General features: G+C 39.1%; 1 protein-coding gene across 6 annotated transcripts in view; it reads right to left on the bottom strand.

Moving 5' to 3' along the window:
• Nucleotides 1-658: 658 nt before the first annotated feature.
• LOC119742649 (serine/arginine repetitive matrix protein 2-like) overlaps nt 659-14165 on the bottom strand; it is a 72627-nt gene continuing 59120 nt past the window's right edge. For 5 of the 6 annotated variants that reach the window (XM_038218788.1, XM_038218787.1, XM_038218789.1 and 2 more), the window contains 6 exons: nt 12813-12860; nt 12566-12673; nt 10939-11121; nt 9903-9971; nt 9056-9235; nt 659-3216 (listed from right to left, as the gene is read on the bottom strand). In XM_038218788.1, the coding sequence (XP_038074716.1) occupies nt 3006-3216; nt 9056-9235; nt 9903-9971; nt 10939-11121; nt 12566-12673; nt 12813-12860 (799 nt within the window). In that variant the 3' untranslated portion in view covers nt 659-3005. Of the gene's footprint in view, nt 3217-7797; nt 7960-9055; nt 9236-9902; nt 9972-10938; nt 11122-12565; nt 12674-12812; nt 12861-14165 lie in introns of all 6 variants that reach the window. The other variant, XM_038218792.1, reaches the window with a different exon arrangement.

Raw genomic sequence — 14165 nt, 5'->3', positions numbered from 1 at the left:
AAAAAGGGTTAGAAAAGGATAGATCAGTTAATTTGACGCAATTAAAAAGTAAGTTTCGGACAAGTGGACTTGGCATATCTTATGAATTTTTTTTAGTATGGACACTACGAAGTATTTTTCAAAACTGGTAAAGAAATCTATTCCAGCTTCACTTCATTCTGGGTAGTGAGTGCTTGCAAATAAAATTTACGTTTTAAACTTAGGCTTTCAACTCGGGCGTCCTGTAAAATTGCATCCTTTCCCACAACACTGCCTTCACTGCCCCATAAGGCCACAAAAAAAAAGTCTCCGGTTTCTGGTATGGAGCTTGCCCCAAAAGTGGTGCGGCGACGCGGCTTTTTTTTTTTTTTTCACCTGTTTTTTTTTTTTTTTTTGGCTTCAAATGTCGGCTGATGACTGCAAATGGTGCCCAACTAAACTTAGTGCAAATATATGGGAGTCCAGAGAGGCCACATAAAGCTTATTCTCGATCATAACCTTGCTAAAAACACGTTAAAATTGTGCAGCAGCAAGATTCCAGTCAAACCAGTGAGTTTGGCGGTTTTGAGACATCATCTTGTATTGAAAAAAAAACTTTTTCATTTTGCCGACGCGCATGGCTACGGCGACGCGCGCGCAAACCAGATACCAGTGTTTTTTTTGGCCTAAAGAACCTTTCTTTTTTTGAGTCTGGAGTCAGAAATGCACTTTATTGACAGAAACACATCTAAATCCATACAAATACCTGGGTAAGAATGCCTACCACTTTCCACTGGAGTTAAAAATCGGATCAAGAAAGAAGAATTCACACTATTCAAAACAGCTTTTCCATAAAAAAAGGATAGATAAAAACCAAAGCATCTACTTGCTAGTTAGCTACATTATGCTTTGTATGTACAATATGATATTGCTTTAATACACTGTAGCGACCATACACCCCTATGGCAGCGACCGACAGAGAACAAACAATCTTCTGTTCAGTGTCCTCTCACTTGAACTGGCCGATGATAAAAAAATCAACCCGTTCAAAACTGTACAAGACTGGTTTACTGGTTTGAAATTGCTTGCAGGAACATCTTTATTTAAAGCTGTAAAAAGCAGTTTAAATTCTTTCATAACGTTTAAAATTACCTCTGAGAAAAGGACAAACATTGGTCATCTTATTGGTAATTTTTTCAGGAACATAAAACTTCACAGAATTTTATTTCCTAAAAACTAGAAAGTCATGTCCGATACACTTCAACTCTCCTCATGAAAAATGAAGAACAAAAAAGATGTTGTGATCAAAAAATTTAGAGCCAAGTAATATATGCTGTATCAAAACCAACTTTATCTTTCTTTCAAAAAATGTTGGTGATCACACCATCATAGAAATCACACTGTACACTTTTATAATACATTTCTGTAACGTAGGTGCTACCACCTCCAACCAATTAAACGTTCTGTTAATAAGTAATAAGTATTATAAGATTTTGCATTATTTTTTTAACGATATTCTCCGACAAGAGTTTACGTAACTCCCATTGGAAAATCCCAGCTCGTTTTAGTAACCGCTAAGGAAAAAAAAATTCCACACACACAAAAAACACCCCCTCCCAATATGCTTTTTAACGCTATTACCCCTCTCGGTCCCTAAAGCAGCAATAAAAAAAAGGTTATCGATGCTTTTACGCACTCAACCATAAAAAGGAATGTATCAGAGTAGTTTGGTCAACCACAATACGTACTTCAAAATTAATAAATAACAAAAGTGACTAGTTAGGCTACTTCACTGCAAGTTAGACACAAAATACACCCTGAAGTCTTATTTCAGGTTTTTTACTCCTTGTTGCACAGGTCCCGGTCTGAGTGGCATCTTTCTGAGTTCAACAACAATTTTTTATAAAGTGTAAAAAAAAGAAAAAAAAGATACAATACAAATCAGCAAACACTGACAAACAAATCATTTCAAATGCAGCAATGAGTCTTATATACAACACAGCTACTTTCATGTACCTCTTTCTTTTGAACTCAGAAGGATTCCGTGAGATTGCCACATTTTTAAATTTCGCTCTCAATTTTTGCAAGAAACATAAATCACACCTTGGCAAGAATTCTCAAATGAGACATGGATCACAGGCCAACATACATTCTGTTCCAATTATTTGTTTTGATTTAGATGATTAATGTTAGGGAAGATTTTGGCAGTTCAAAACTGATAAATTGTATACTGTGGTAAGTCAATATAAATAGATATCTTGCAAAAATTGAATGCAAACTAACATTACCAGCCAAAACAATTCAACACACTCTTCCGAAAAACTCATATTGGTAAACTGGAACACTCAAAGTGCATTTACATGCTTCAAATGACCTTATCACTGCAAATGCTCCTGGTCATATTCGGTTAACCCTAACTTCAAAAGGCAAATCAAAAACCATAGAGCTATATCAAATTACTAGAGCGCTAACTTGCTGTACAAAATGAAGCCTGCTGCGCGCATCCATGTTTGAGGACAAACCTATGAGGAAAACTCAGTACGGCTATTTGCATATTCTGCGTTTGTATTCTATACCGGTGCGTTATCGAAGCCGATACGCCCAAAACCGAAACGCACAATCAGTAAATGAGCGTTTCATTTTGCTCTGTGCAAACAATGCAAACACGCATGTTGTACTTGCACGTTGCATTCAGAGCCCATAATTTGAAATTCATACCATCTCATGTGATTATGTTCTACAAACACGCACATGAATTCAAAATGTCTGTGCACAGGACGGCTTTAAAATATCTCCACGGCAGAATGAGGAGTTAGCGCTCTCGTAATTTAATATGGCTCTATGGCGGAACTCAGTGACACATTTTTTGTGAAGTGCTTAAACTTTCCGAGGGAATACAGGCACATATATTTTAATAGGATCAACACCGTTCTCAATCCTGAAAAATCCTCCAAAATCTAAATGCGGATTTTGAATGGTCCGGAAAGTTAGGGTTGAGCTTTTGTTTCGACTGGTAATGAAAGTTAAAAGCTGGCTACGGCTTAATGTCACCGCTCATAGCTACTACGGCTGTAGTAGCTGCGGCTGTGACTGCCCGAGCGCGACCGGGACCGTGACCGCGACCCCGAGGGGCTGTGAGAGGGGGTGCGTGAGGGGGATCGACTGTAGGAGTGGCTGTCATAAGAGAAGTAGGAGCTCTCGCTGGTGGAGGGGCTAGCCGGGGCTGGACGATGGTACGGGATGGGCAGCTTGCGGGCGCTGTTCAAAGAAACACAATCAAAACGGTTGTCAGACTCTACACAATGGTTTCAGTAAAAATGAAGTTAGTTGCATTGTATGTCAGAGCAAAACACATGCTTGGATTTTCAACCAGAAGCCGCTCGGGCTCAAATCAAGTGCATTCTTTTTTTCACAGCTTGATAGTCTCAGACTTGTCTTCAGGTTTATATTTGACTCGGAATTGCCTTAATTGTCACTCTATATTAAATTCAATTTGATAACAATTTTGGGTTGTTTCTCACATAAGTATTTATTGTAATTTAACTTAAACCATGCCATGGTGCAGCAAAACAAATGAAATGCTTAGGTGGTTTTTTTCTAATATACTATAAAAATTTCATCATTACTGCATTTGTGTTTTATTCATTTGAAACAAAATAAGAAAGTTTGCGAGAACATGTGAGCCAAAGAATTAGGATGGGAAGAATTTAAGAATCCCCCCCCCCCCCGCCTAACCCCTCCCCTCTCCAACATGTCCAAGAAAAAACCTTCACATTTGACAAGATATTTAAGCAGTTTGGTATTAACATACATCCCTGTTTTAAAGATCTGCTATGAAGAAAGCAGTGCTTTTTAAAATATAGTTGCTAAACAAAAAATTAGCTGAAACGGTCCAAGGCATTTTAGCCAGCAGCCCGTTTCTGCTAAGCATTTATTTCCACTCAGCAATTTTGTGTGCTATTCAGAATTAATCCAAATTCACACACAATGGTGATGTTGCAAGATTAATAGTTTTAACTACGTGGTCAGTAAAAACACTGCAATGAGAACTAAATGGTGAGGCTAATTTTTTTTTTTTTAAATAGTGCATGAATTTAGAGAGCTAATGTTCTACAAATGGTTTTGCGGCAAGCTACATGTTACTGATGATTGAAATCTTTATAATATAAGTGGAATTTTCAGAGACTACAAGTTAGTTGAATGCATGGTCGTCAAGAAAGCAAAACTGTTGTTAAAGCTGTGAAAATGAAATTGGCAGTTAGTACATGGCATTATTAAAGGAACAGTTATGTCATGGTAGCTGAAAACAATGTGCCTTCTTATACACTCAATGCTGAGTTTACATAAGAAATCTGGCTTTAAACGTACTGTCATAACATACATCCAATGAAGAAAATATGTTGCCAATTTTTTGCTCTCAAATTTTGGTGTACAATTCTGTACAATTGGTCAGGAAATGAGTAAATTAAAATAATTGTGGTTAAAATGTTGTGAGTTACAGTGGTGTTCTACTGTTTTTTCTTTTTGCATTGTTATGACAGTGGTAAGTCCTCACAAGTCCATCAAAAATCAATCACAAGTCCATCAGAGATAAGCTATTCAAATGAACTGTGGCAAAGGCATTTCTTTGTCCTTGTTCTATCTCCCCATTATTTCTGGCCCTACTTGTATAGTCAGACCTTTTCACACTGTTGCCTCTCAACCCAGGTTGAACCCTGCATCGTTTCACACTTGTTTCGTGCAAACCGAGTTTATTTCGCTCGGTTATTTTGAACCCTGGCGAAAGTTTCAATGAGATGAAAATCTCAACCCTGGTCTGGAGCAGGGTTGAGTTCAACCCGGTGTGAAATCAATCTCCAGATTAACGCAGGGTTGGCGCAGGGTTGACCCAGGGTTGAAAATGTTCAAGTGTGAAACCCCGCATGTTTTCCACCCTGCGTCAACCCCACATCAACTTCGAGATTTGTCTAGTGTAAGATGGCTTTAAGTGACTTGTGATTGACTTGTGAGATGTCACTGGCTAGTGATTAACTCAGCTACATGTACAAGTCTGTGAACACAGCAAACTGAACGTTGGTTAGAAAACAAGCAAAGATGGAAATGGTGACACAATCCTGAAAACTGAATGTACGCCGATTGCGATCAGCGTGTGGTGGTGTAAAAAGATGAAGAACAACGGTGACCTGCTGGGAAAAAGGCAGTTAATTGATGAGTTAATAACTACACATACAAAGTCAGCTGTTGAGTAGTATCTGGTAGGTTTACAAGTCAGTTGCATACAGCAATGTTTCATTGCAAACTGGTACAGCAAACTTGAAGTTTGGGTTAAAATTAGTTGCTACTTGTCAATTAAAAGTTTACTTCTAAAACAAATGTTGTTAGAAAAATATTATAAGTTAAAAACTAATTTTTAAATGTTAAGTTCAACTGAGTTGTTAGAATGTAAAGATATTCACATGATCACATCAAGGTTGAATTTATTTTATGAATCAAATCTATCTGTTCACTACAATGGAACTGGTTAGGGTGTTAATTGTCTGCTTGTGTCAAGGTGCAGTGCATGCATTGCGAATAACAAGCATTGGAAAGGAAATTCATAACAACAGAACAATGCCACAACTTTCTTTAAAAAAAAGGGGGGGGATCAGACTAGTCAGCTCCTGGACAATTACATGTACAAACCACCAACACAACATGCAAGAACAGAGGGGCAGATCAATGGATGTGAAGTAAGGTACCAGACTTATCCAAGTCAACACATGCATGGGTTACTATTACCATGAAACAGTAACAATTTATGGAACTGGAAAAAAAAATGTTACACACTGATCTAATGAGAGAACTACAATGTACTGCAAATTAAACATAAGCATTTATGAATAGTGTTCTAATCTCAATGCTAACACAAAATGCATGTTTAGATTTCGAGTCCTGATTATGAACCAGAAACTGTTCCAACCCTTCCTTTACAAAATGGCACCGAAAGTTAACAGAGTCACGTACCCACAGGTACTTTGCAGCAATGGTGCTTAAGTTCCTTCCCATTTTTTTCATCATTTTGGGGAATATTGAGCCCTTACTTCAGAGTGCCACATTACTAAGAAACACAATTGAATTTCTGATCTTGTTTGAATGACAAGGCTGTACTACTAGTGTTGGAGAGCTAGGCAGGTGGATGAAAACGTTGACTCAACGCAAAAAATACCCACAAAACGTATCATCAAAGATAAAATGGTTAAATATTTCTGCTTTCCATAGAGGCCTAGATGATATGGCAAGAGTACTATCTGAAACAAAAATTGTTGCAAAATTTCCCCTTGGTTTTCCTTCCCCAAAACAACCAATATCATACAGGACGTGATCCTTAAATTTGTTAAACATTTGGTTAAACTTTGTTGCTAAAATTACTCCTTACCAAAAACAAAAACATTTGCTAAAAATGAATTGCTGATATCATCAGTGAAGTGAAGCATGTGAGTACAGTATGCAAGAAATACAAGGGCATGCAATGGTTTGATGAAGGTATGCATGAAGATATGTAGATATGTAGACCAGCATTCAAATTAATATTCTACTCATGAATATGCATGATGTGCAGCCCAGCACCAGATGATGGTATTAATGCATGCTGAACACAATGTAAACATGGTCATGAATATGTATGAATGGCCCCACACCAGAAAGGAACCTTTTCATCCATTTTGAAAAAAAAACCAACTGATTTTCAACTGAAAAACACAACAGTTGCCAACACTTATTGCTTGACATTTTAGTATACATGTAGCTTCAAGTTCACAATTTGCTGGCCTAAAGAACTGTGTAGGCACGATGAATTGAAAATGATGTATTAAAGCCAAAGTCCATCATTTGCAGCTATCCAAAAAAGTAACCGGCGTAATTATTGTTGAAAAACATACTGGTTGAAAGATAGTAAGGGGACTACACTCCCTGTGAAATTATCCTTTCTGGCAAGCTCTCATTTTGAAGAAATCAACGAAAGAAGGCATTTCCAACGGTGCTTCTTAAGAAGCACCGTAGGAAAATTTAAATTAGTTGTTCGTTTTGTTATTCGGCGCAGCGCGCACAAGCATTGGAACGACGCACAGGCGCGCGCGGTTGCTATAATTCGTTGGATCAGTGCGCAACCTCGCGTAAAGCTGCAATTCAAAACAATTCGAAACATGATTTGAATAGCAACTTTTGATTTTAAATTGAGATCCCAGAAACCTGTTTTTCTCGGAATATGAAGCTGAAGCTGAGCTGAAACTTCATCAAGTAAGTTGTTCAGTATCCTTCATTAGATGTTGAACACTTTTGTTGCTTCAAACGAACAAAATGCACTAATTACAAATGATGGACTATAGCTTTAAATAAATGTTGTATCATGTACAGGAATGTTTGAAGAGCTAGTACAGTCTGCACAACAGCTATGTACATGCACATGTAACGTGTCTGCCAATTTTTTTTACTCATTGTAAAACGGCATTTGGAAGATTGTCTTTCATTTTTGGAGAATACATGCAATGCCAAAATAAAGGTCTTTACTTTCAAAACTGTTGTCCAGAAATTAATGAATTCTAGTGATGGTTCATTTTTGTAAAATGAAGGCTCTTTCAAACATTCCTGTTAAACTTATGGCGATGAATTGTAAACTTTGGTATGGTTGTTAGTTGGGCGCAACAAATTAGTGGCATTCATCCTCCAGGCGCTACCACGGCAACTTGGAAGTATTTATTTTAGCAAAAGTCCGCAAGATTCTCTCAAGATGCTCGGATGAAGGAAAACAAAACTGTTTAAAAACCAACAAATCCAAGATGGCGGATTTGATCTCATACACACATCTTTGCCGTTGAGTCCTCAGAGGGGCGGTGCGTATTTTAAGTCTATCTTCTGTAGCGATCCCGCCCTCTGGATCGGGATCGGCTGCGACTGTAGCTCCGGTTTCGCCTCCTGTCGCTGCTGTCGTGGTAATAACGGTCATCTCTGTCTCTACCTGGGGACCTTTTATTTACATACAAAACATCGATTTTGTGAAGAGAATGATAGGAAACAATAATACCACAAGGGCAGTACCAGTGATAAGACAATGAACAATGCCAAGCCGTTACCACCAATGAAAAAATAAAATACCTCACTACGTGTGATGCTCAACGAATGGCAACAAAAGGTACTTGTACTTCAACATCAATATTCAAAAGAATAGGGAAAAGCTTATCACAACTTACACAATTTTCACCAGCGAGAAATGAAAACGCACAAAGACGAATGATGTCACATGCATACTATTCACTTGTACACAACACTTGTACAGCACACAGACATGTAAAAGACTTTGTACAATGTTCAACATAAATCCTTGGTATAAATTATATCTGAATACACACAGTCCAATTCACACAACGTGCTATCACTCGTCATATAGTGCAGTATAGTGTGCAATTCTAATGTGGTTGGATGTTACTCAGGAAAAACACAATCATCAGATTCCTGTGGAGTTTTTATTACAAATGCTACACATTAGTTGTCACATCATCTTTTGACGTATACTTGCCACTATCTTTTTTTTTAATATAAATATATTAGTCTGGTAAAGTACACATTCCCTTGCCAAAGCCAGGTTCTCACTTCACAGAAAATTGTCGAAAAAAAATTGTGAAAGTTACAAGAATTTTCCCAATAGATTCTTTCTTGCAATGACTGTTTTACATTTTTCAACATGAAATCAACTGTACATTTGTAAATGGCTGGCTTTGACGGTCACATGACAGCCAGCTTCATGTCAGCTGCTAGCATCTCCTAGGTTAAAGGTATCTATTTAATGTAAAAAAAATTTGAAAAGATTCCCAAACATTTCATGAGCTTGCTTTTCTGTCAAGGAATGTAGCAGACTCAGAAATGCTTGAGTGTAGTGTTTGTACGCAGTGTTTCCCAAGTATAAGGGTACAATACTGTGAAAGCACAGTGAAGGAATCTGACTGTGGCAAGAGTCAGTGACCACGCTCAAATTGAAAATCACAAATCATTTTGGATCACACTTTCTTGACCCCTGACCTAGATAATTAGCTGTGTGACCCTTGACCTGCCGCGACCCTCTCACCTGGTTATTCTTCGGCGATCCAGGAAGCTCGGGGAGTTGCGTCGCTTGCGGATCGGTGAGAAGTCCTTTCTCTTCTCGGCTTCGGCGGTAGTCTTGGAGGAGCGGCCTGGGGACGGGGAGCGTCGTGAGTAGCTCGGGGAGCGAGTCCGCCGCCGGGAAATTGGGGTTCGGGATCTTGTTCTGGCAGGGTGAGAAAGAGGCGTAATTAGGATTAAGGATAAGGCTACTGAAAAATCACTTTGTTGAGTTTAGTGGCTGCATGGTCTGGAGTGTCAAACCCAAAATCGGGTGAGTACCTTCAGAGGGGGAGGGTTTGATATTATGTCAATAAAAACAGGGTCCAATTTCATGGCAGTGTGGAACAGTTAGCAGAAAAGTTGAGCTTACTATTGCAGAAAATAGTGCGAACCTTCAGCACTATTTCATAATGTGAATGTGATAACTGCTGCGCATAGAGATTGCTCTTGTTAATTACGTCACTGTTTTAAGCAACTTTTCCCTGCGAGGTAAGCGTACCTTTTTCTGTGCTTAGTGCTTATGGTCTCCATTAAATAGACGGATCGAGGCTCTGTTAATACGAAAAATCCTCTCATATTAGCAGCGCCGTGAAATTAGGCCCTGGGCCAACTTCAGGGCGCTGCTTAGCAAAAAAAGGTTACCAGCTAAGATCTCATGCACTGTATATTGCTTGTGACTGGTACTCAGCTTTTCTTTTGCTTAGCATGTACATTTTTAAAGCAATATTTCTTCACTTTGCAACTTCATGAAATTTGGTGCTGCTGTTCACAGCTGAATTAAAATTAAACAAAATTGCTTTGTAGAAGTATTTTTGGCTCCGACTACTCACCTGCTACGACTTCTTGAACGTCTGCGCGGGCTCGGACTCCAAGAGCGCCCTCTACGGGAGGGTGACTTGCTGTAAAAGTGAAAAAAATGCAAACGCATAATGAACAATTATTTACTGTCCAATGACAAGCGGAATCAAGTTGCAAACTGGCATTTGCCACTCCTTACACCCCGGTAGAATTTTACCCATGTACGGCATCTGTCTGGAAGTTGTTGCCTGAGGCTTGCTTCCTTTCATCTTATGATCCGCTCTCCTCCCAAGACAAATATAATTTTTTTTCTAAATGATTGAATCTCTTTTCAGTTCTTTTCTCTCTGATTCCCTGCACTTTTCTTTATAGCCTTCTACCTTAAAGGGAATATATTTGCTGTAATGTTCATAAATGGATGGATTTGGGGGTTAGTATTTTATAGCAAATATTGTTACACTGACTTTTTTTGAAGTTTTGTGTTCGTAGATGCTGGAAATCAAATTAGGTGTTTTGGGGATTTTTGTTGTTGTTTTTTTGCCCTTCACAGACGTTTAAACACTATATACTCAGTGTGTTAGATGCTGGAAATTCAAGAAAAACAATCATGTTCCTGTAGTTTGAATCCCTGACTCCACTTAATATGAAACGGAGGAATTTAGGGAATTGTGAGGTCAGTGAACCAGTCTAGCTGGCTTGTACCCATTCATAGGTGTGTAATCGATTGCAAACAACATGCGGACTAAATACTTAGGTAAATTGGCACCCCGACAACTTTCCTTTATAGCCTTGAGTGGCTTTCAGCTTTGTATAGGGAATCTTGCATTAAAACAATAGTCAAGCTAGACTTAATTCCCACCTGTGATGTGATATATGATGTTGAAAAAGGTTCCCCAAACCTGTGATTTCGCCTGCCATTTCTGAACTGAAAACTGTCTTTGTCATTTAGTCTTGACATGTTGCTTTAGCTTGCAAGCCTCAGTGCACTTTCTGTTTGAGATATTTTGAAGAATTCTCAGTATCATTTCAAGATTTTTTTGTTTTGTCCCACGAGTATGAAACACAAACCTGATGTCCCTCCTTCTCTGGGATCGCTCGGAATCTCGTTCCCGTGGCGATTTCCTGGGTGTCGGTGAGCGCGACCTCCGTCTGTGACTGCCGTTGCGCGGGGGGCTGTCGGGGGAGCGTCGGGACCTCTTGCGGGAGTTGGACCGGGAATGGCGGGACCGACGCGGCGAGGGGCTGCGAGAGCTTCACGATTAGACAGAAACAATACAAGAAGGAAGTAGTCATGAACAGCGTAGTAGTCAAGTCCATCACAAGTCATCACAAGACCATCACAAGTCCTCACAAGACCATCGCAAGTCAATCACTAGTCATCCAGTCCCAATTCAAGTAACAAGTTATTGGGATGGACAAAGGCACTCCTGTGTTTTTGTTCATTATGTTACTTGTGACCAGAGACAAACTTTGTGATTTACTTGTGACTGGACTTACGATAGATGTGTGGCGGACTCTACAACACGTAAAACCTGAGGTATTGTAAAAAAATTCATATCATTTGATTGTGCACAACATTGTTGATCTGCCAAAAAAAAGTTATACCTGTTTAAGAGAAGATTAGAATGAGGAGTGACTACAAACAAAAGATCAACTCCTCCATTTTTTCAGCCACTCTGGAGTCCTGTCAATAGACATAAATACACAATGTTCTTCTGCCTGTAATCAAATTATGTTTGAGTCGACCTAGATCGCTCTAAATAAACTTTGGTTCAACTAGACTCTGGAATGCCACACTGAAACGGATGTAATGTAACTGTATACAGATGCAACGTTTGAGTTCCTTTTCAGTTTGTGTAGTACTGTATGCATATAATGAAGGTCATATGTATACATGCAGGATAGTATGGGGGTATAGTTTAGTGTGGCGGTACTTTCATCGTCTTCCAACGCTGTGACCCGAGTTCAAATCCCACCTGGGCCAATACGTGTATGTGAATTGGGTTTTCAGTCCCTACCCGATTCCGTGGGCTTTCTCCAGAATATTCTTCTGGGTTTTCCTCCCACCTCTAAAACTGTAATTTCTTCTCATTGTCTTCTCTTTGCAGGCTTCATCAGGCTTGCGAGCTACAGTGCCTAGGGCGCATTGGAGGAATCCTTTGTTTCATTACCAGAAACAAATATGTATAAGGCCAAAAAAAAAAATAAGTCGGTCTCTGGTCAGCACGCGCGTCGATTTTAAGCATGCGCGTCGATCTTTTTTTTTTCCAAAATGTTCCGCAGTAGCTCCAACAGCGCCCTCTATTACCACACCTCCTCAATTTTTTTTACCAAAGAGCACCAAGGAATGGGAAATTGCACCAAGGCAAATGATCGAAAGCACCATGGCAAATTATGGAGGACACCAATGTACACGAGGACACCAAAAAAGCAAAATAGTACCCACCTTGTCTGTACAATCCAAGCTTTAAAAAAAAAAAAAAAAAAAAAAAAGCCGCGTGGCCGCGTCAATTCCGGAACTTTGGTCTGACCAGAGACCGAACATTTTTTTTTTTGGGCCTAATAACAATAATAGTAAAAAGTCAACCATGAAGGTCAAGACTTGCCTCTTTGAGATTAAAGCTTGGTGTTACCCTGTATGTACTGTGATTTGTTTCGATTGTACCAGACCCTTGTGAGGAATCATTGTTTTTACCTTTTGCTGTCTGAGTCAGAGTAGTCACTGCTGTCTGAGCTGTAGTCAGACAGCGAGTCGCTGTAATGGCGTCGGCGACGACTCTTTTTGTCCCCGTGATCTGAGGACCTGAGGGGAAAAAAAACAAGTTAAGGAGAAGGTTTTAGTTGTCAAGCACAAATAACTGCAGCTATTCAATAACAGTCAGTTCATCTGAAAATTCACAATGTAGTCAATTTTTGCACGATGTACACACGAGTCAACTCACTTTTTGCTGTGGTGCTTCTTATGTTTGCGTTTTGAGCGGCTGCCGGACCTGTGGTGATTTAATAAACAATTTGCAAATTATTTCCAATAAATGGAAAAATGTTCAAAGAGATCAATACCTGGATAACCATACAGAAAAAGATAGGGATAAAGAAACAAAAAGAGACACCGTTATTGGGCTAATCAGGTATGCATTTTTATATTTTGAACTATGCTGACCACTAATGCACTATCCCTCACTAAGGAAGCCATATTAGTTGCTACCAGTGGTAAATTTTAACAGAGAACAACAAAATGTGCAGAATGGTTTCATGGTTGGCACAAATGTGCTGAGTTGTGCTCAAATGTGACTACATGTAGGTGGCTGAGATCAGCAAAATTTGGCTACAGTTGTCAGGGATGGCATAAGCCATGAGTCAGCTCTCACAGATACATCCATGCATATGGTTCTATGTACGACACACATAAATATGCAAAAAGTAGGCACATTAGTGCAACGGTGCAATCAAAAAAGTGAGTTGTGCTCCCTCAAACAGTGATTTCATTTACATAAGCTTTAAAACACTGTTACAGAATCAAGCATAACACTGCGCAGCGTAACTACAGATAAGCTTGCTTTCAACCTGTGTTTACTTTCTGTTCACTTGATGTATGCAACATGACGGTGTATGAGTTCACCCCAAAACCAAAGACTAATTTTAAATTGCTCATGATGAAATTTAGAAAGTGAAATGCAGAATGAAACAGACCAAAGCAAGAAACATGAAATCGTAAAGAGACAACCATCAATGACGAGTTTTGAGCAGATTTTTTTTCTCTCAATCGATGTTGCAGAAAGGGCCAGATCATAAAATTATCACAGAAATACTTGTGTACAAACATGACAAAGTGGCAGAAAAGATGGAATTCCTGGTAGAGTGTGCAGTACATGCTAAAGCAAGGGGCCAATTGGCACTGCTAAGCATGTAAACATGATGAAAATTGGCAAAGCACTGAATGCAATAGCTTTGTAAATAAACTTACCGGCCAAAGTTCATGTGAGAGTTTTATATTAATTGTGACTGGTTTCCCTTTTTTCTTAAAGACATATTATACACAATGTACATATGTATGTGCTACGCAATGTCTTCCACTCTGCAGCATCATCAAATTGTATCTTGGTGTGTGCATAATTTACAAGGATATCCATTTTAAGGGTACAAAAAAGCTCTGTACATAAAGTGATCAGGAAGGAGGGTATGGTAAATGTGAGGCGTTCTGGCAAATGAGATGGAACTGGGCACAGGCCGTAGTGGAGAAATATGCAAAAAACTGAATAGGGTTGATTTTTTCCAACTTTCAGATGTATTCATAT

The sequence above is a fragment of the Patiria miniata genome, unplaced genomic scaffold (assembly GCF_015706575.1).
Source record: "Patiria miniata isolate m_02_andy unplaced genomic scaffold, ASM1570657v1 HiC_scaffold_6, whole genome shotgun sequence".
NCBI classification, from domain to species: domain Eukaryota; kingdom Metazoa; phylum Echinodermata; class Asteroidea; order Valvatida; family Asterinidae; genus Patiria; species Patiria miniata.
Note: the sequence above shows the minus strand (reverse complement) of the source record. Positions and strands in the feature narration are given on the sequence as shown.